Genomic DNA, 23,077 nt, shown 5'->3' on the forward strand with positions numbered 1-23,077 from the left:
TAGAGTCGCTGGATCATTTGTCCATGATGTATATATAATCCAACATAATATGCCCCAAATCCAAAACCCTAATAGTTCGTTTTAAAAAAGTTTTATCATTAATTTGATTATTTGTCGTTGTAGTAAATAGACGAGAAAATATAATTATTTTTAGTTTTAAAAAAAATAGGAGTTAGCTGTGACTGAAAAAAAATCATTTTTTTTAGATTTCATTCGGAAGAGGAGCCTTATAAAGATCGTATTGATTCTTATAAAAACAACATGATTAATCGAGGCTGTTCAAACAAGTGTAGGTCGACTAAATGGTATTTTCGTAACAATTGGGGTTATGGATTTTCATTTTATGGGGGGTAGTATGGGATCCGTGGTGGGGGAGAAAATCACTTGTTTGATTGAGTACACTACCAATCGACTTATACATTTTATTATAGTGTGCGATTCGAGGGGGCATGGAAGAAGGAAGTTTGAGCTTTCATATCTTATCCGAATATATGAAATTCAATTTTAATCACACCTTCTTATTCAATATATTTATAGATGACATATTTTTTTTAATAGAAATATGATTTTTTTTTATGGCTGGGTTTATGCGATTTTGTTATATAAACTATTTATAAATATATAGAGGTATGAAAATATATACATATATAATTTTTTATGAATATATACCATATTTTAAATCTAATCAGGACGCTGACCAAGTCAAACTAATAGTCTCCCGATCACGTGCAACTCCCCAAACTTCATCACGAAAGGTTTACCGAAATCTTTCCACAAGTTTCGCGAATCTTTTCTATATTATTTTTGGGCTCCTTTGGCTCCTGCCAATACTAACTCTACCTGTGGTTGAAGCTCGCGCGGAGTTTGTGATGGCCGGGGAGTGGAAGGATGATGGTGATTGGGTGCCAGTAACACCGGCGAAAACGGTGCAGGTAAGGTTTTGAAGTAATTTTTGCTTGAATTACGTGTGGGTTCTGCCCAAAGCCCTTAATTTTTTGATAATTCGGGAAACAGGAGTATTCAGCAGTTGATTCGGGGAAAGAGAGGGACAGCGGTGATCGCATACTTGGGAATTTGAGTGCTAGTGATGCATGTTTTGCTAACGTCTCTGAGAATTCAGGCTGCAATGCTTCTTTGGGTTTGAATGGTGGTATATCAGGTACGGCAAAATTTTATCGTATCTATAATTTTTTTTTGCAAAATTGTATATTAAGAAACAGTGCTCGCCTTGGTAATTCATCTGCTTGATTAGTGATGAATTTTCTGTCTCAAGTTTTATATTTAATTGTGATGCTGTTCAATAGCATAAAAGTGAAAGCTTTTGGTAGAAATTCCACTATACATGGAGAATATGGACTCGAGGGGCGAAAGATAAATAGTTAGTAATCGTTGTACAATTTGGTTTAGGTTGTGGGGGTTAGAAGTTAGAATCGTGGGAATCTTGATGTGTTACTATGTTAGTCGTTGAGAGAATTCATGTTATTTTAATCAAGGGAATTTTTTCATAACGTTAATCAAGGGATTTTTTTATAACGTTAATCAAGGGATTTTGATACCTGAATAGGAGGAGTATGTGCTTTGCTTTTTTTTTTTTACTGCTCTGTGTGTTTTATAACGTTAATCAAGGGATTTCTTATTTCTTGATCAAGGGATTTCTTATTTCTTATTTCTTAATCAAGGGATTTCTTATTTCTGTCTCAAGTTTTATATTTAATTTGCTTTTTTTTTTTACTGCTCTGTGGGTTTTTTACTGCTCTGTGGGTTTTATAACGTTAATCATTTTTTATAACGTTAATCAAGGGATTTCTTATTTCTTTACGTGGTTTATGATATTTAATAACGTTGTAATCATGTTCTATTTGAAATCATCACAATTTTGGGTCAGATTCTACAACTTCCAAAGCTTCAGATATACCGGGTCGGCCAAATTCTGAAAAATTTGGCAGTTGTGGACTTAGCTCGAGTAAAAAAAAGAGACCAAAGATGAAAAAACACAGACCAAAAGTATTTGACGAAACCAAACCCAGAAAAACTCCGAAATCACAGACTGTTAATCCTGTAACACCTAAACAAAAAACTCCAAGGCGATCTATCTCTAGAACAAGTCCACTCGATAAGAGGAAGTGCCCGAGAAAAGGGAATCCACAGGAAGTTTTTGATGGAAACTTAGGAAGTGCTACAAAATCTTGCAGACAAGAACTGGATTTCAATCTTGAAAACCATGCCAGGGATCGGCATGGGCATGTTAGTTGTGGTTTGATTGATGGGGCGACCAATGCCAAAGTCATGAAAACTTCATTTGCAAAAGATGAGCATGTCCAAATGGTGGATGGATTTCAACGCCCAGCGACTTCCTCAAGTGCTCATGGGGATGCAGTAGATCAAACTTCTTATTGTGCAGTAAAAGGGTTCACGGATTCAATGAATGCTTTTACTGAAAGCTCATTAAGAGGTAATATTAAAAACTACAAATGCTAAGGTGATTTATATCCAAAGTAAGATTCTATCTACAATAACACTTTCATTTCTGTCGGCAGATTCTTTAGAAGATACCACAAAGCAGGACGTCAACTTCAATTTGGAAGTGCAAGATTTCGACTCCTGCCCCGAAATCGGAGCAATTGTCCAGCGATATCAACGCAGAAAGAAGACTGGAAGCAACCCTTTATACAAGGAAGGTTTGAAATTCGAGGAAAAGATAAATACACCAGAAGTAGGGTCAAAGATGCAGTATGGTGCCAGATTTTCTGGCTTGAAAGTCTATAAAAGGATGCTCCGACCAAACGAGTGTCTAAAGAACAGCAGGAAACTTGGACCAAACTTTCCAAGTATATTCAAGAAAAAAAGAACGCAACAACAAAGAGCAACTAAATTCCTGGAAAAAATGGATCCATGTAATAAACGTAAAGTAACTTCCACGAAAAGATGTAAATTTGATAGAACTGTCGAAAAAATCGTAAAACGATGTCCGTCTACGAAATTAGCTGATGAGATGCATCAGAAAAGGGTCATGGACCACGAATTGTCGTCCAATTTCGTAATGAAAGCGTATAATTTAAGGGTGAATAAGCCCAGCCAAAAACAGATACTGGATGCAATGAATGATCCCAAGTCTTTTAACTGTGCATGGAGCTTGTGCCCTATGGAAAACTTTAGAAAAAAGAGATCTTGTAATCGTGGTCGGAAGACTAAATTTTGGGGTATGCATAAGGAAGTGAAACATCGAGAACCACAAGGATGTATTTCTCCTTTAAGTTGGTCGGTCGAATGCAAAAGGAAGCGATCGAATATGTTTGCTCGAAGGCGTGATTTATCATCAAGGTATTTGGTTCCAACAGCTTTTCCTTCAAAAGCCCTTAGTGTTGTAACCCAAGATACTGCACAGGAAAATGTTGAAGATTGTGCAGAGATTTCTGGCAAGCACATTCCATATTTGGATGCACATAGTTTAATTGAGACTCCAATTTTTGTGGGACAACATCTTGACCTAAAACATATGTTTTCGAACCTAAATGGTTAGTATCAATGTTTATTTTGGCTCAACATATTTCTTTACAGGGATTGACAAGCTGATTTTATGTGTTTGGTTCTTCTTTCAGCGGATGAAGTCCAAGGTATGACTGATTTTATTAGCCAGATGTTTGAGAGACTATGTATATCAGAAGTCAACAACCAACTTGTGGTGCGGGATCAAAAAATCAGTGGTGCAATTCTTTCTTACGAACGGAAGTTTGATCCTTCAAAGAGACGGAAACTACTGCCAAAAGTTGATCTTGATGCTGAGACATTGAAGGTCTGGAAATTGCTGATGGAAACTGATGGGAGTGAAGACATTGGAGAAGGAGACGAAGAAACCAAAAAATATTGGGATAGTGTCAGAGAAATGATTAATGGACGAATAGATTCGTTTATTTCTTGCATGCATCATATACAAGGTATCATTGACCTCGTTATTACACTTTATTGATAAAGCACAGTGCAAAAGTCTAGCTTGATGTTCTTTGCTTCTGTGTTATAATAAATAAGAATGTTACGATGACAGTGATTATTTGTTCTCACAATTGAGAAATAGTTGATATTTTTAGCTCATAATTTGGGGAAAAACACTTGAATTAAACTATATCACTTTATGATTAAGTGAGTGCCACTTAAATATAAAATGAGTATTTCTCTTGTTTTGTTTATGTTGAATTTTTTTATATTTTTTAATAACTTTACTATATGATAAATGTCTTCATCCTATTTTCTTCCAAATTTTTATTATCAAAGAGTTCTATAATTCAATTTTAGGTGCGATTAATAGACTGGGGCCAAAATTATAAAAATTATTTTAGTGGCTTCTTCAGATGACATAAAGACTCAGTATTTTTCATCATCACCAAGTGATGGTTCAGACTCAATAACATTTAGTATTTAAACTCAAAGTTAATATAATTTTCAATTTTACTTTTAACATAAGTTCAAAGTAAACCTGGTTAGATAGAATTAGATTAATGATTTCTGATTTTATTGGTTTGATTAATTAAAAATACACACAAATAGTTTAGAAAAGAAAACATGAAGCATGAGACTGATGTCTGCATATAACATTCAGAAGTGGTCCGGTGATTGGAGATATCTTTGAAAGAATGTTTCTGGAGTTTTAAAAGACCATTGATCAGGATGAAGATAGAGTGGCCGGCATCTAATAATGGAAAAGCAAAAGTTATTTAAATTTATTTTAATCCCTTGACTCCAATCCTTTCTGTCTTTTATCTAGACAAATGATCATTAATCTAAGGAGAATGTGATGCATCATTTATGAACTATTTATGTTGATTCACTTTTGATGTTGTTACACCTATGATTGATTTTGTTATAATATTATTTTTACTGTGTATCGTTCCAGGGGACAGACGATTCTCTCCATGGAAAGGTTCAGTTGTTGACTCGGTGATTGGAGTTTTCCTAACTCAGAACGTCAGCGACCATCTTTCGAGGTAAAGGAGAATTTTTTATATAAATTGTTGCGAGAAAATTACCATGTTTTAAAAAAGTGCAACCTGTTTTGAATTTGTTGCGTTGCAGTTCTGCCTTTATGTCTCTTGCTGCAAAATTTCCTCCATCTGCGAATAAACGGAATAATTCCAGCAAGAATAATGTGGGTCATCAAGAATCTATTGATAGTAATAAGATTGCTTGTGATCAATCTACTGATAGGAATAACGAGAAACCATGCTTATGTTCAACTGAGGAAGATATGAGACAAATTTGCTCTTGTGCCAAAACTAAGACTCTTAGTGTGGATGAAAGAAGTTATAAAGACGCAGTTCAGGGAATTCAAGATTCCCCTTCCTCTAAAGTTCAACTACCTTTTCTCAACTATGTACTAGTGAGAACTCTGCTGTACTTAGGGAGGTTTTACATGGGGAGGAAAATGCATCGCACCAGCATATTAACAATCAGGAAGAGAATAAAATCTCATGTGATCAAAGCATAGTTGATACGGAATTTGGAGATGCATCTGCTGGTTCCATTTCTTGTAAAAGTCCAGATACCATTTCTATAACTTGTACTAGTGAGAATTCTGCTATAATCAGGGAGAAGGTTTTCAAGGTGGAAGAAAATGTATTGCTCCAGCGCACTCATGGTTACGAAGAGAATAAAATGTCAAGTGGTCAAGGCACGAGTGATACAAAATTTGGTGGTGCAGTTTCAAGCATTCCGTATTCCTCTTCTCACGAAAGTTCAACTACCATTTCTAGACCTTGTACCGGTGAGAATTCTGCATTTTACAATCGTGAGGAGGATATAACTTCTTGTGATAGATGCGTAACTGATGTGAAATATGGAGGCACAGCTACGGGTATTCCAGATTCATCCGCACATAAAAGTTCAACTACCATTGCTATACCTTGTTCCAGTGAAAATTCTTCTATATTTAGAGAGACTTTACTGGTTGAAGAAGATGCATTTCTCCAGCAATATTACAGTCATGAAGATAATACAAGGTCGTGTGATAAAAGCATAGCTATTTTGAATTTTGGACCTTCACATAGCGACACTAGTGCTTTAAGACCAGACAAGACATCTGATTTGGATTGTTTGACTGATAAAAGCACAAGTATTTTGAAATTTGGAGCTTCTCAAAGCAATACTTGTGCTTTAGGATCAGACAAGACACCCAATTTGAATTTTAATGCGGCAAGCTGTTTGACTAGATCTCAAAATCTTGTGACAGATCTTGGAAACATAGATATCAACGGTCTACCCAATGTAGGCAAGAGCCGTGAATCTGCAGGAGGAAGAAACAAACGAAAAGTGAAAGAGAATCAAGAAAGCACTGTTAACTGGGATGACTTGAGGAAACAATATTCTGGTGGCAAATCAAACAATTCAGTGAATGATAACATTGATTCTGCCGACTGGGAAGCAGTTAGACAAGCTTCAGTTCAAGAGGTTGCTAAAGTGATCATGGACCGGGGGATGAACAACATTCTTGCTGGTAGAATCAAGGTCATATATAATTTCAAATCATGAAAATGCGTGGTTTTGGGGAAACGAAAGAATTAAACTTCATCTGTTGGTTTAAAAATTCTTTTTTTACTTGTATATGTAGGATTTCCTTGACCGAATGATTGAAGATCATGGAACTATCGATCTAGAGTGGCTAAGAGATGTTCCACCTGATAAAGCAAAGTAGGATCCATAAACAATTTAACTAGCAATGTGTTTTTTATTATTGCAATCACGTGATGATATCATTATTGTTTATCTCAGCTGAATTTATGGTGCACTTGTTTTCTTTTTTGTTTAGGAATTACTTATTGAGCATTCCTGGACTTGGCTTGAAGAGTACTGAGTGTGTGAGACTCTTGACGCTTCGTCACCATGCCTTCCCAGTAAGATTTTATTGAGGATTGGATTAATTTTTCGGTAATCAAGTATGACTTCCTCATTAATGGGCTTTGATATTGCCCAAGGTTGATACCAATGTTGGTCGGATTTTGGTGCGTCTTGGATGGGTCCCTCTCCTTCCACTTCCGGAGGATGTTCAGATACATCTTTTAAACAAGTGAGTGTTACTGAATTACATTCCTTACGCGTGTCTTTATTGTAAATGATTTTGATGACCGATCCTCTACAGTTACCCTTTAGTGGATACCATCCAGAAGTACATCTGGCCACGTTTGTGCAAAATTTCAAATGAAACACTGTAAGTGAAAAGGAAGTCAACTTCTTTCACATCTTGGGACAAAATTTGTTTAAGCAGCCCACATATTATTTCGAGTTTTTGGTGCTTTTCCTAAATCAATTGTATTATTTAATAGGTATGAATGCCATTACCAGATGATCACCTTTGGAAAGGTTGGAGTTTTTATTTTCTACGTTTATGCATTAATCTCTATTACTTTTATGTATAATAAACTATGATAATGAGAACATGATCTTGAATGTTACAGGTGTTTTGTACGAAGAGACAGCCCAATTGCAATGCATGTCCAATGAGAGGACAATGCAGGCATTTTGCAAGTGCATATGCTAGGTTAGTGGCAGATTAGCTGCGCGTGTTATTCCAATAAATTTATTCAAGATTAAAATTTGCAGTTAATCCGTTATATGTTACGTTATTTAAAATCTAATCGAATTATTTTAAATCTAGTCGAATTATTTTTGGTAAGCCAACTTAAGAGTGTGTTTGGGTAGACAAGCCAATTTGAAAATTGCTTTTGATGTGAATACTGATGTTCAATTTGACCTTTTAAAAATTTGAAAGCACTTAAAGTTGAAATTAAGAAGCCTGAAAATGTAGCTCTTACTGTTTGTATTTTTACCGTCTTATCAAATAAAAAACTATACCCTCCTATATTTTAAAAAATAATTTGAATTGGTCTGCTTAATGAAGTGTTTTATTTGTTTATGATACACAAACTCACCCTTACTTGGTAATTAGAATTTTCGAACTTTTTTGTGGAAGTAAATGGTGTCTTAGTTCCGTTTAGAAGGACCAATGGCTGAAGGAAAGTGGAAGTATAAAAAAGAAAATGTGGCAAAAAGATCATCATAGGTTTCCAAAGACTTTATACCTCATCCAGTAAAGTATGCCAAACACACAATTTGGAAGTGAGAAGTAACATGTAGAAAACATAATTTATATGTGTGGATTTTTGTAAATTCAATGCAGTGCCAGGCTTCGCCTTCCAGGAGTGCAGGGAGGGAGTAACGAGGATGAGCCTCAAGTTAAATCTAGTCAAAATGTTACGGATACAAATCCGCCTCTGTTGGTTCATTGTGATGATGATGTATCTAGAGTAGGGGATATATGCTTTAATTCAGAACCTATTATAGAATTCCCCTCATCACCGGAACCTGCATCTATAGAAATGGCAGAGCGTGACATTGAAGATTTTGGATATGAATCTGAAGACGAGATCCCCACCATTAAACTCAATCAAGTAGAGTTCACTCAGAATTTACTTGATTTCATGGAGAAAACAAATTTCTTAAATGGAGAAGGTACCATGTCAAAAGAGCTGGTTGCCTTGAGCCCTGACGCTGCATCAATTCCCATGCCTAAGCTAAAATCCGTGGGCCGGTTAAGGACCGTACACCAAGTGTAAGTGATGTATTACCCTTTGCGTGTTCTGGACAAAGATTTAATACCCCCAATACAAATTTGGTTTTTATCTGTCGTGCTTTCGTTTTATCGCAGCTATGAAGTTCCAGATTCACACCCTCTTTTGGCAGGGGTTAGCCTCATGTTTTTGTTCTTATTGACTTGTGTAAATTTCAGCATTGTGTTAAATCCATTTAAATGCATCGAAAAATTGGTCTGAGTTTTCATATGCTCTGTAACAGTTTGAAAAAAGAGAACCTGATGATCCATGCCCATACCTTCTTGCAATATGGACACACGGTAAATGAATATCTAGCGCTCTTGATGTTGTACAAATGAAATCTTTTGAAGATCTAGTGCACCTATAAAGGATCTCTAGTTTCTCGTAACTTGGGGCAAATTGCAAAACTATATTTGTGTGTTATCAATTTCTTTCTAAATCTGAAGATGCAAATCCCGATAACTTTTGTTATTTTTCTACTGAAATAACTGATAAGTCTTCCCAACCTCCAAAAGGTGCATGCAGTTGTCAGGAGTCGATAACATGTGATGTTGGTACATGCTGTTTGAGAGATGAGGTTCAAAAACAAAATGAGGAGTTAATTCAAGGGACAATGTTGGTGTGTAAAAATTTCAGCTTTGGTTACGTGCTGTAATGTTTCACTAATATCTTTCAAACGAAATGATTCACCTGAAAATTGACAATTAACTACCACAAACAGATACCATGCCGGACAGCAAATAGGGGGTCCTTTCCTCTAAATGGGACATATTTTCAGGTCAACGAGGTAAAAGAAGATTGTATGTCACCATTCTATTATGACATTTTCTGCTGCAGAAATGGGGTGCCTCAGGCAATGGCTCTGGTATTTGTTTCAGGTTTTTGCAGATCATGAGTCCAGCCTTCGGCCAATATCTGTTCAAAGAAAATGGATTTGGAACTTTCGGAGAAGGTCATTGTATTGTGGAACATCCACAACATCAATATTTAGAGGTAAAATAGACGAATTTGTTTTTTTTTGTTCCATGTTGAATAACTGCTGAAACTGAGTTTTACATCTGATTTATGGATTGCTCTTTGATGTATAGGCATGACAACAGATGAGATACAATATTGTTTCTGGAGAGGTAACAATCATATCCAAGTCTCTTAACTTTGTGCTCGGTATTCTACCATTGGGTTGTTTGATTGTTTAGTGCTGTTAATGAGTCTTTGAAACTGCCGGCAGGTTTTATCTGTGTAAGAGCAACTGATAGGGTGACTCGGGCACCAAAACCACTTGCAAGGAGATTTCATATCTGCAAAACGAGGGTAGTTGGCGACGAGTAACAAAATTTTGAAGCATTCTCTGACATAAATCGTTATCTTTGCACATTGACACCTATTATTGTACTTGTGAATAACACAAGACGAGGGATCATTAGTGTACATATCCAGTCGCTTTTCTTGAAACTTAAGTTGCAGGCTCGTGGGAAAGTTGTAGAAAAGCAGCGTCTTTATCAAGGAAGATTTTTTCCTCGTTAATATTATCATCTAACATTGAAAACAGAAGAAATGTAAAGTATTACTTCGAATATCAAGTTTTTTTTATATCTTTTTTTATACATAGGCCTTTGGTATTTTCAGCTTGTTTTGATTATTTCCACACTTCTGTCAACTATAAATTCGACTAATTATTTCTGGACTTATTAATTATGCTGGAAAATTAATATGCCTTTTCCCTAACCAGGTTTATTATGATCTTTTTGTTATGTGCGGGTACTCTGGCTCTCTTTCAAGAAATAGTGAGTTGTATTTCAAAATTACACTAGGAAATAAATGCATCTGTGATTTTTTTATGAGTAAAAAATAATGTATTTCATTACAACCGAATGATCACATTTTGCATGAATTATAGCAATCTTGACATGTTTATTTTTGAGTGGGCGTGAATATATAGGTAAAGGTGCCAAAATAATAATACTAATACAGGAAATAAATAGAAATAAATAATACAATGAACTAACAGTTGACTTACAAAACATTAAACTCTCTGGTATTAATACTGAATTACTCCTAATATATTTACGAACATAATAGATTTTTGTGTGTGGGGGGCACAGCTCAGTAAGAACAGTAGTTAAAGAACAATTATTAATTATTACAACTTTCTTACACCAAACCTTATTCATTAAAAAATATCTAACAAAAAAAAGAAAATTTATTTTCAAGGTTTATGTTGCTGAGTGTAGATGTAGTCAAGGTGCGCCTCAAGCACGTCCCTTCTCCTTGAACAGTCTTCTTCATCTGATCTTCCTTCACATGAGTTGATTTCTTCAAGACCCATCAATATCTGCTACATATATGAAAGCAAATAAGGCAAATTTTATGAAACATTTGTGAGGAAATTGAAAGGGAGTCCGAGAAGAGAGAGCGAGGAGAGATTACATCAAAAGAATCGAAGCCTTTCATTTTTGTGACAGATTCTTGGCTCTCGACGACGTTGTTCATCTTCACATTCACTTCTCCTGTACAAGATACACATTTTTCTGTCATTTTTACGAATATTCTAAGAGGAAATGAACCTAAGCCAGAATCCTCAGTGAACCCACGAATATTTTAAACGAGAGAGAACTTTTTAAATCTGAAACAAAAAATGTTCAAAATTTTAAAAGATTATAATCTATACTGGCTCTTGCTAGGCATGTAAATGAACTGAAGAACAATTTTACCTTGTTCGGGTGCCAATTCTCTTGCAGAATACTTGGGGATGGTGGTAAACGAAACGAGGAGGAAAATAAGAGCAATCATCACATGAAAATGTCGATTCATGGTTTTAGTTCTTGGTTGTATTCTAGAGATTTATTAGCTCCAATAAATCAGGGCATTCGTGAAGTAGAGAGGGCTTGTGAAGGAGAGAAATGCTTCTTGTTGGGAGTTTAGGGGTTAGAAGTGCACATATGCCTACTATAAATACATGCAAGCAGGAGTTGGGAGTTAGATTTATTATTTATATTCTCTGTCTGTGTGGTTATAATTAAAAGTTCTTGATAATATTAGGAGATGAGAAGATAATAAAATTGATCCAATAAGTTGATCAGATTTTAATCCAACAATTAATCAAAATAATGTTTTAAATTATTCTTGGATGGACGCCAACTTGACATCTAATATTGCTGATATGATGGCCGTCATGGTTGTATGAGATTAACGGTATTTTGGATACTATGTCAGCATTTCAATGAAAATAATGAAAAATGTAAAAATTAAAAATAATTTTTTTTTTGTACTAGCTAGTATCTGGATTTTGAATAGTTAATTAGAATATCAAATTTTGATCTATGTCAATTAAGTGGTAAAAATTACTTTTCCTCCTTTAAAGGATTGAGAAGAGGAAAGTTATGCATATTAATTTTAATTTTAAAAAATTAAATTTTACAGATAACTCTTGTGAGAAATGGTAATAGATGATGAAAAGTCGTGGTTGCGCCTCTATCTACTACATGTTCTCGCAATATGAAGAAAGCATAGTCACAAAATATCAATTTAGAAATAGTTTCAGCAAAAATTTATATATTTATGTATGTGTGTGTGTGTGTATATATATATATAATACATACATATATACATATATGTATGTATGTATATGTACGTATGCAGAAGCCTGAAAATTGATGACAAAAATTATGAAAAGGGCCCTAAAATGATCAGAATCTTTTTGTATTCCCTATGCTCATGTTAGGGCTCCACCCACTATTTTATTAAAGTATATGTATGATATCATTTCTTATCATAAAGACATAACCTAACGTTCATATTATCGACGGAACTCATATGTGAGTGTGAGACTTGTTTATTGTTATCTCAAAACAAAGAATATGCAAAAAAAAAAAAAAACAATTAAATTTATATAAATAAATTAAGAAAACTACTCGCAATCGAAGAGACTCGATCATAAAACCAACAGGTATCGGGATCTCAACTTTAACCATTGGAATAAGACTTCATCTGCACCCAGTTTTATGCATCTGATGAGATGGGGAAACAAAAGCTTTAATTTGCTTTTGTCGTTGTCAATGTAATGGTCCAGCTAAACGTCCAACTCACACCAAAAATCTATGCACACTTTAATTTACACTGTCGATACTAAATTAAAGTCAACCTTTTGGACATATTTTCCCCTTCAATATTAAATTTAATCATCCCCATCTCTTTCAATTGAATCAAAACATAAATACACGTACTTAAACTCATCTTGGTTTCATGGCGCGTGAACAAAATAACCATATTACTTGAACTAAGAACTCAAAAAAGTATTAAAAAACACGATAAATTTTTTTAAAAAAAAAATCTCACATATTTTTCGGACGCGAATTAAAATCGCAAAGAAATAAATTATTGATCACAAAGTACCACTCTCTCCAAAAGTTGATTAGTTTAAAAAGATGGCATAAAGAATTGAATAGATCGAAGCACTTAAAAGGGGCAACATACGAGATATTGGTTCCCACATGCAAGCGACATATAATATATAGTGGCAACTCCACCCAATCCAAGTGGAGAGATTTCCACCTCTTTTTGCAGGATTTGTTCTCAGAATAGTACTATTTAAATTGACACCTAAGAATAACAGAGTCCCATATAATTTAATCTTGTATATATTATACTATGTCTGCCAGTTTCAGACACATCCACTGTTTATTATCTATCGTACATAAAGAAATCATAGTAAAGAAGCTGCACCTCTTCAACTTATGCTAAAGTTGTTGCATATTTTAGTTAATTCATCGTGCATGGCTTTTGGAACAATGTCTCACAGCCACAAAATGCAGCACCAGATGCCACTTGAGCATCATATTATATGCACTACTGCAACTTATGCATGGGTAGTAAAATTCTGTATGCTAAATTCAAAACTACTGCATTTGATTCGCACTAGATAGCTCGCGGTCGACTCCGTCCATACGAGTACTAGTAAAACAGCCTTAGAAAGTGATCACGTGACATTATACGATTTATGGAAAAATAGAGAATAATCCATGTAATATAGAATGAATTTTTTGGATAAAGTAAACTAAAATTAAGTTGTAATGGTACCAAAGAATTAAAATGTGGCCCAGGGTAAAGCCCGACCAGATATCCAAATAAGTGGGCCATGGCCCAATGCACTGTATTTGATATCGTACTTGGGCCTGTGAGTGAACCACCCTTTAAGCCTCAAATACAATTGTAATCTCTATTACTATGTCTCCCAACTCTCTTTTCTCTCCTCGCATCTCATTTCATCCTACTCTCTTTCCTTTTAAAAAATTTACAAATATCTATAAAAGTGGTCTTGCAAAAATGTCTATGGAATTTTGTTAGTAAATCTATGAAATTCAATAAAAATATATCAATCCACAAAATACTATCACTTAAAAAATCCGTCAAAATCTATGAATTGAATAAACCCAACTTGAGCGCATTTACTTGAGGCCGCAACAATTCTGTCTATACCCATTTTATTTGAGTTCGTAACAATTCGGCCGCCTTGAAAAATAGCCTTGTCCTCCAGGAGGGGAAAATATATATGGTAATATTTAATGCAATATTTTTTGTTATATTAACAATTAGCTTTTATATGTTAAGTTTTTATCCGATTTTGGCGTTTTTCTTGAACGGGTTGTACATGATCTTGCCTGGAAATTCGCTATGTCGATTTATATGCGACTGAAATTTTCAGTACAAGAATGTGTCTCGCTTTGTTGATTCCACTGCTTAAATTTTTATGGTGTTTGACTGTTGAATCTACTAATGTTGAAAGTTTTGGGAGTGTAACAGAGTCCTAATGCCTAATGGTTTTATTTTTGCTGCTTATCCATAGATTGTGTATGTATTTAAACTTTCTGCTGGCAAACCATATGAATGGCTGCTATAAAACCTGAGGGTGAAGGCCCAACTCACAGAACAAACTCCAAAGTCACGTGCTTCCAACATTAAGCATAGGCTGGAATAAAAGGACCAAATCCTGGTCAATTATTGGCACTTGGACACCACAGATCAAGTTCAAAGCCAGTCATCTTATAGGTACGAATTCTCGGCCTTATACTTTCAACAAAAAGAAGAACACATAAATAAATATTATAACATAATTGTCACGTTCCGAAACCGATATGCATCATCGGCGTTGTTTAACAATTAAAATTACAGAATAACAAGTGACGTAGTCCATAAAATAGCCAAAAGTCAGTTTATTACATAATCAGAACTGTTTTTACATAGCATAACACAATTTTGGAAGCGATAGCGTAAAAGAAAATAAAACTAAAATCGATGCTTGAAATTTCATGTTTCGAACTTGATCACCAACCCCACAACATGTGTTATTTATCTTCTTCCACTTGATCTTCGCCCTTATCTCTGGAGGTAAGTAAAGAGATGAGTGTTTAGAGAAACACTCAGTATGTGGGAGGGGGGCAATCGTACACGAAAATATGAAATATACATACAATTTGAGTTCAAGTGTGACATGTCGCAACATGAATAAATACATGAGACAAATAGAATTCGAAACAAGGTATCAAAACATGTCGTAATTGGAGCATCAACTTATACAAAACCCTGTTATTCATCTCCTTATCCATGATATACTGATCAGTCCATAATTGTTACACATATAAAGGAGCGAGACCGATATTGGTTATTATAATCCACCGCATCATGGCCTTATCTTATCTTGTCATGTTTCAGAATTTTTTTTACTACTTTTAATTCAAATCCTAACAGTCAATTTTCAAGATTTCATTGCATAACAAAGGGATCATACCGAAAGAAACATATACATAATCAAATGTTATGAAACTTGTAATGTACGATCGAGTTTTCAAAAATAACTGGAACATCATTATTTTAAAACATACTTATAAGCACACTTACTTGTTCTTTTCTCAAAATAAAGTGTGAATTGCTTGCTGCTCGAAGTGATATTCTTTTGACGCTCGACTTGGCTCAAACAAGGGTCGAGTGTTTTCAGAATTCGGTGCTGCTTAGATTGCTTCTCGAACAAAACTTTTGCTTGAAAATGAGTAGAGTGTTGCTCGAATGTTTTGTTGTTGAATTGCTTTCCGAATATGAGAGATTTCGAGATTGTGAAATATGATTTATGTGTGGCAATTGATACCATTTTATAGAGAGTTTGTAAGACATCCCACTACATGTCATGATCCCATATCTCACAAGCCATTACTCAATGATTATTCAGCCAATAAGTCACATTTTAATGGTCATAAAGTAGGGGTGTCAATCGGGTGGGTTGGGTCAAGTTTCGGGTCAACCCGCGAAATTTTTTTTATTTTTTTTTCAACCCGGACCCAACCCGAATCCGAAGTAACCCGAAAACCCCCAACTCGAACACGAACCCGTATAACCCGACTCAACCCGTCTAACCCGCCTAACCCGAATTTTATTTATTTTTTTTAAGTCTTTTTAAAAAAATTAATGAAAAAAATTTCAAAAAAATAAAAATAATAATAATATTTTAATTTAAACACATAATAACAAAATTTTCGATTTAAATTTGAAAATTTAATCGTAGAAAATTAAAAGTATATTTACTAAATCAAATAAAAAATTGTTAAAAAAATAAAAATATAGAAAATAAATATTAAATGATGAAAATTTATCAAATAAATATACAATAAATTTTGTTCAAATATACAATATATAAAAATATAAGTAATATTTTCAAAAAAAAAAGTTCACGGATCAACCCTGCGACCCAACCCGACCCAACCCGAAATCCCGTCTAACATGGCACTAACCCGAATCAACCCAATCCGAACCCAACCCGAAAAACCCCAACCCGAACCTGATTTTTTTCGTGTTGGATCGTGTCGGGTTGACGGGTCGTGTCGCATTTTGACATCCCTATCATAAAGTCATGTTTAATTAACCACTAAACCACATTTTTTATGCTATGGAATTTCAGGGTCTTCACAATAACAACATTTGTCCAATCAAAATCTTGAACTACAAGCAGGAATATCCGAGAAGGATGTTTTAACCAACAACCAAATTGAAGAGTATTTAGTTGGACTTTAACATGTTTGATTAGATTTTCACACACGTTGTATGCATCTACATACGCATCCCCGTTACAACCCTCGAATTTTAAGCCAAACTAGTTGTATGCTTCTTTTGGTATATTATTAATTAATTTAGTGATATAAACAAACAAGTTATCTTTAAGACAATGTGGATTAGAGTCGCGTCAATTGTAAAACTCTTTTTTTTCAGAAATTCGTAATTTAATGCATGAAAACAACAAAGATATAAGTCAAAAAATTGTGTGAGACGATCTCACGGGTCGTATTTTGTGAGACAGATATCTTATTTGGGTCATAAATGAAAAAATATTACTTTTTATGCTAAAAGTATTACTTTTTATTATGAATATCGGTAGAGTGGACCCGTCTCACAGATAAAATTAGTTAAACAGTCTCACAAGAGACCTACTCAAGATATAATAATAATAAAGTGGTGACACATAATTTTTGCAACATATGTGGGGTGAGTTGCTTTCAATCACCAACAAACCAGACCGGTCCACCTTCACCTACCCTAAAAAACCGATTCGACCGTCACCCCTTTTCCTTAGCCCTCCAAACCTTTTTTTTCCTTAATTAATCATCACAATTGTTGTTGTTAGAAGTGTAAAATCCAAGAATTTTAAGTTTTATCATTTAAGTTTTATCACGATAGTATATTTTGGATACCATGATTTATCTCATTTGAGGATGTGAGATTTGTAAGATTTTACCAAGATTGAGTCAATAATAATATCGTGTATATTATTATTTGAAATTTCGCAGATAAATGCCTAAGATTTGAGTTGATATGTAGATACCGGGATAAAAATCAGGCAAATGATAATAAAATCCCTAGAATTCGAAATTTACAGTGTATATATTTGAGAATTTCGAAAATTGAGAGATAAAAGATTTAGAGTTCGAATTTATATCACGGATAGATCACGATTCTCGATAAAGATTTGATTCAGATTCAAACGCGATATCACTCGATCACGATAGCAGCCAACCCCTATAAATAGGAGGGCCCTGTAGACTCGAAAATCACACCACATATCATACCAAATTTTCGAAAATTTGTGCTCTAGTCTCCTTAGGAATTTTCGAGCGCAGCGAAGCCCTGCCGCCGTCCAACCAGTGAAGTAGGAATTTCGAAGAACCCTAGCCTTTTTACATTTTTCATCAAGAATTTAAGGTAAGTGGGCTTGTTTTAAATCATTGAATTTCAATGCATATATTTTCGGTTTTATAAAAATTCGGGCGAGTACAATTCTTCTTTTACACCCTTCTGGTTACGATATTTTGCATGAATAAATGTTTTGACACTGTGAGAATTCAACTTGATATGGGTGGGAATCCCAACCATACGTACCCTTACGCGGTGGGGGAGATAACCGCTATACAGCCTCGTCCCCTTAGAGGAGTAAAAATTAGGGACTGATATCAGTAAACCGTTGAAAGTAGATGAATCTCAGTGTCGGGTTAATGATGCGCACGTGATAAGAATTATGTTTGCATGGTATGTATATTTCGAAATTGCATGCTGTTTTGTTGTACTCGAACGGCCCCCACTTGCTGAGTATTTTCCAAAATACTCACCCCTTACAACCTTCCCAGATAAATCCAAAGAGCAGATTGAAGAAGAAGAATCGGAACAATTTTGGGGCTGGTGAATTGTTTTAATCTCGAGAGTTGTTAATAAAGAGGTTTCTGAATTTTTGTACTCAAGTTTTATGTAAAAACGTTTCCGCATTTATTTCATTAGTTATTTCAGTTGTAAAGACTTTGGTTTTTGAGATTATGATTAATAAACTGGTATTTCGGTTTATACTATGCTACGAGGCTGGTTGTTTCAATTGTGTGATTGTTAAACGACGCCGGTGTCAAATCCCGAGTTTCGGGGCGTGACATTTTAGTGGTATCAGAGCCGCCAGGTTAATAATCCGAGTGGGAAAAATCGAGTTTAAAAAAAAAATCAAATTTCGAAAAAAAAAAAATTTCGGCCAAATAGCTCTTACGCGCGCCGCGGCATTTTTTGCCGATTCCGGCCGCTTCCGGTAGTGTTTCTTTGATCGGAGACCAGATCTAGAACCGTCTCGATGAGACGAACAAAAGCCCTCAAACAATTTCATATTTCGCGTTCGGATGCAACGGGAATTTCAGATCTACGAATTTGGCGTATGAACCCTAACCCGAAAATTATTTTGTCCAATTATCCTACCAATCCTACTCCGATTTTCAATTCTTTATAGCCAACCAATCTATGATCCATGGGTAACTTTTACCAACAATCAATTTTGAGTTCGGATCACCCAATTGGAAACGCCCAATTTCATTGAGTTAACCGAGTTGCGCGAGTTCCCCGCCAAATTAGGTAGTTTTCCTACCGATTCCTGCCGTGCCACCATCGGTTCTGTGATCCTGACCCCTTCGCCGTCATAAGAATTTGCTCCGACCATACTCCGACGAGTCAACCCGGCGAGGCAACCCGGCCGAGTCAGCGAGTCAACCCGCCAGCATACGTCCTTCGATTTTTTTTTTTGTAGGAAACTCCGAATTCGGTTCTGTCAACTGTTCTGAAACCCTCTCGACGAATTCTTTCAATCCATATGTTTATCTCTAGACTTTCCATTTTTGGAAAATATCTCGAAAAATCTCGTTAAACGCGTTTTTGTAGTGCTTATCGGATTTTTATGGAATTTTATTAAGGAAACAATTAATATTGACCTATATTGTTGGGATTGTACTTATCTGAGATAAGTTGACTTAAGCTTCTGATTTAAGGTGAAATATTCGATTTGGGGACAATAAATTATTTATGGGAAGAAAAAAAAACTAGTATGTGAAAATCTGAGATAAGAGTTATAATAAGTTTTGGATATTCCAATATGGAAGTTGATTTTGGGCAATAGTTAAATGTGTAAACATTAATTTGGGTTCTTAAAGAATGCTAAGCGTTAACTTTAAATATGTATAATTTTGGGTTACCTTGTCTAAAAGGAAGTTGGGAAACAATATCTTAAGGTTTAAGTAATTTATATTATTTTGGGATAACTCGTAGATTACGATCTTATATGAATAAAATAAGTTATGAGATTATTGCTGGATATTGAGGAAAGTAAGGTTTAGTGCAAGTAAGATTTAAACAAAAGCATTAATTGATGATTAGTTTAATTTATACAAGGTTGAATAAGATTTTATTTTCTGACGACTGAGTTATAATTTTTGGGATTTAATCAATAGGGTATAGATTGATATTGAATTAAGTTCCAAGATTTTATATGTGTTTTTTGTTTTGAGATAGTAATCGTGATAATTTCAAGATAGGATAAAATCACCATCTATTCGTATATATTCAGTACCGACTTGATTCAAAGCACTTTGTAAGATTTCGACGTCATCATATGGATGGATTGGTTATCTAAGAGCAGTGCAATAGCAGATTGCCGGAGTAAAAAAAAAAATTCAAACTCCGAAACGCGAACCAAGAAGAAATAAGGTATCATGGCAATGCCAAGAGACAGAAATACATTCTTTCTGCTTCCCAGACTTGGAAAGCCATTAAATCAGGCAAAAAAAAAAAGTTTACCTAGCAATGGTGAACGAAGTGCAGGAAAAATATTGAGCTCAAGCTGGAAGATACCCTAATAATGCGAGAATTTCCGAACGTTTTTCTAGAAGAACTCCCAGGGATAGTCCCGAACCGCGAAGTTGAGTTCGAAATTAATCTGGTCCCTGGTACAAGCACCAATTTCGAAAGCACCTTACCGAATGATGCCAACTGAACTCCAAGAGCCAAAGGAACAACTCCAAGAATTGCTAGACAAGAAGCAATTTCAACTGGGTACGTCTCTATAAGGAACTCCAGTACTGATTGTGAATAAGGAAGACAGAAGTATGAGATTGTGTATAGATTATAGAGAACTCAATAAGATCACAATCGAAAATAAATATCTTCTTCCAATGATAGACGATTCTTTTCGATCAACTTAAAGAAGTTACAACATTTTTCAAGCTTGACCTGAGAAGATGCTACTACCAATGGAAGGTCAGGGCTGAAGATATTCTCAAAACAGCTTTTCGGACAAGATATGGGCATTATGAGTTCATAGTGATGCCTTTTGGACTGACCAACGCGCCTGCAGCCTTCATGGACCTAATGAACAGAGTTTTCAAGCAATTCCTGGATCAGTTCATAGTAGTATTTATTGATGACATCCTCGTCTATTCTTCCAACGAATATGATCACGAAGAGCATCTCCGCATTGCACTTCAGACCTTGAGAGAGAAGGAACTATACGCTAAGTTTAAGAAATATGAGTTCTGGTTAAAGAGTGTATCCTTTTTAGGACACGTAATCTCTGAAGCAGGAGTATCAGTGGATCCCATGAAAGTCGAGGCAATTACAGAGTGGCCAAAACCTAAGAACGCCACAGACATCAGGAGCTTTCTTGGACTGGCAGGTTATTACAGAAAGTTTGTCGAAGGTTTTTCCTCAATCGCCATACCACTGACTAAACTCATTCAAAAGAATTCCAAGTTCGTCTGGGACGAAGGTTGCGAGAAAATTTTTCAGACGTTAAAAGAAAAGCTCGCATCCACGCCAGTACTAATCTTACCCACTGAAGATAAGGAATTCACCATTTACAGCGACGCATCTAAGGAAGGTTTGGGATGCGTACTCATGCAAGAGGGAAGAGTAATAGCCTACGCATCAAGGCAGTTGAAACCGCACGAGCAGAACTACCCTACGCATGATCTGGAGCTAGCAGCAGTTGTATTTGCCTTAAAAATTTAGAGGCACTATCTCTATGGCGCCAAGTGAGAAATTTTCACAGATTACCAGAGCCTCAATACCTGTTCACCCAAAATGAACTTAACATGAGGCAAAGACGGTGGATCGAACTCCTGAAGGATTACGACCTGACAATCAGTTACCACCCGGGTAAAGCGAACAAGGTGGCCGATGCTCTGAGTCGGAAAAATGAGAGCAAAATTACTCTGGCTTCACTCTCCGCGAGACCATGTCTGCAAGAGACCGTCAAGTTAAACCAGGATCGAGACCTTGAGCTAAAGAAACTTAGGGGACAAGTCGAAAGCGGGAAGTCTCAAGATCTACAAACTGATGACAAAGGAGTCATGTGGATGAAAGGGCGACTGTGTGTACTAGAATGCGATAACCTTCGCCAAGAAATACGGTCAGAAGCACACAAATCCAAGTTTTCAGTCCATCCAGGGAGTACGAAGATGTACAGAGATCTTAAAAGCAATTTTTGGTGGAATGAAATGAAAAGAGACGTGGCAGAATTTGTCTCTAAATGCCAAGTGTGTCAACAGGTCAAAGCAGAGCACCAACAACCTGGAGGATTATTGCAACCGTTGGAGATACCTGAGTGGAAGTGGGAACACATCTCCATGGACTTTGTGGTGGGGTTACCAAAGTCGAGGCAAGGTCAAGGCGGAATATGGGTAATTGTAGATAGACTTACAAAATCTGCACACTTCCTACCCGTCCGTATGAACTATAATCTGGACAAGTTGGCTACACTGTATATGGATAATATTGTACGAATTCATGGAGTACCAGTGAGCATCTTGTCTGATAGAGACCCAAGATTCGTCTCACGTTTTTGGAAGAGCTTTCAGGGGGGCATGGGAACTAAAGTGACTCTTAGTACGGCCTATCACCCACAAACCGATAGCCAAACCGAGAGAACAATTCAAACCCTGAAAGACATGTTGCGAGCCCGCGCTCTAGAATTCAGTAGCAATTGGAGCAATCATCTACCATTGATCGAGTTTGCTTATAATAACAGCTATCACAGCAGTATTGAGATGGCTCCATACGAAGCCCTGTATGGGAGAAAATGCCGATCACCCTTATATTGGGATGAAGTGGGAGAAAAAGCAATAGTAGGACCCGAACTCGTACAGTTAACAATAGGCAATGTTACAGTAGTCCGAGAGAAACTCAAGGCAGCTCAAGATCGACAAAAGAGTTGGGCAGATCTGAAAAGAAGGCCAGTGGAATTCAATATCGGCGAGAAGGCCTACGTAAAAGTCTCGCCTATGAAAGGAGTGGTCCGATTCACTAAAGCCGGGAAGCTGAACCCTCGTTATGTGGGACCCTTTGAGATTTTGGAAAAAGTGGGCACATTAGCATACAGATTGGCGCTGCCACCAAACATGCCTAGAATTCACAACGTTTTCCACGTGTCCCAACTACGGAAATACATCTCGGACCCAAGCCACGTGTTGGAAGCAGAACCGCTCATGATCGAAAGTAACTTGGGAGAAGAGCTGAAGTACGAAGAAGTTGCCATCAGAATTGTGGACACCAAGGACCAAGTACTAAGGCGACGTATCATTCCCTACGTCAAGGTACAATGGTCTAACCACACGGAAAGAGAAGCCACGTAGGAGCTAGAAGAAAGG

The 23,077-nt window shown here is 35.9% G+C and overlaps 3 protein-coding genes across 4 annotated transcripts; 2 read left to right on the top strand and 1 right to left on the bottom strand.

The window, feature by feature from the left end:
* Positions 1-709: 709 nt before the first annotated feature.
* LOC142529179 (DNA glycosylase/AP lyase ROS1-like) lies at positions 710-10,197 on the top strand. Its single transcript, XM_075634639.1, is given in 22 exon segments — positions 710-932; positions 1,015-1,159; positions 1,886-2,452; positions 2,538-3,515; positions 3,600-3,935; positions 4,889-4,979; positions 5,068-5,478; positions 5,481-6,495; positions 6,599-6,678; positions 6,797-6,881; positions 6,963-7,054; positions 7,127-7,195; positions 7,311-7,347; positions 7,443-7,525; positions 8,165-8,596; positions 8,693-8,729; positions 8,839-8,896; positions 9,113-9,216; positions 9,319-9,384; positions 9,476-9,590; positions 9,686-9,724; positions 9,826-10,197. Coding segments are annotated over 22 exon segments (5,004 nt in total). The 5' UTR covers positions 710-869; the 3' UTR covers positions 9,927-10,197.
* Positions 10,198-10,704: 507 nt separating this feature from the next.
* Positions 10,705-11,548, bottom strand: LOC142529177 (putative phytosulfokines 6). 2 transcript variants are annotated; one of them, XM_075634637.1, is made up of 3 exons: positions 11,309-11,548; positions 11,025-11,104; positions 10,705-10,932 (listed from the first exon to the last, which is right to left on the bottom strand). In XM_075634637.1, exons 1-3 carry the CDS (start codon positions 11,406-11,408, stop codon positions 10,804-10,806), a joined length of 309 nt encoding a protein of 102 aa, XP_075490752.1. In that variant the 5' UTR covers positions 11,409-11,548; the 3' UTR covers positions 10,705-10,803. The 2 variants fall into 2 exon arrangements, with proteins under 2 accessions (XP_075490752.1, XP_075490753.1); XM_075634638.1 differs by having other exon boundaries at positions 10,705-10,929; positions 11,309-11,536.
* A 9,208-nt stretch (positions 11,549-20,756) lies between these two features.
* On the top strand, positions 20,757-23,062 carry LOC142528550 (uncharacterized). The gene is made up of 3 exons (XM_075633591.1): positions 20,757-21,309; positions 21,441-21,840; positions 22,471-23,062. Exons 1-3 carry the CDS (start codon positions 20,757-20,759, stop codon positions 23,060-23,062), a joined length of 1,545 nt encoding a protein of 514 aa, XP_075489706.1.
* The last annotated feature ends 15 nt before the right edge of the window (positions 23,063-23,077 follow it).

The sequence above is a fragment of the Primulina tabacum genome, chromosome 16, assembly GCF_025594145.1.
Source record: "Primulina tabacum isolate GXHZ01 chromosome 16, ASM2559414v2, whole genome shotgun sequence".
Classification (NCBI taxonomy): domain Eukaryota; kingdom Viridiplantae; phylum Streptophyta; class Magnoliopsida; order Lamiales; family Gesneriaceae; genus Primulina; species Primulina tabacum.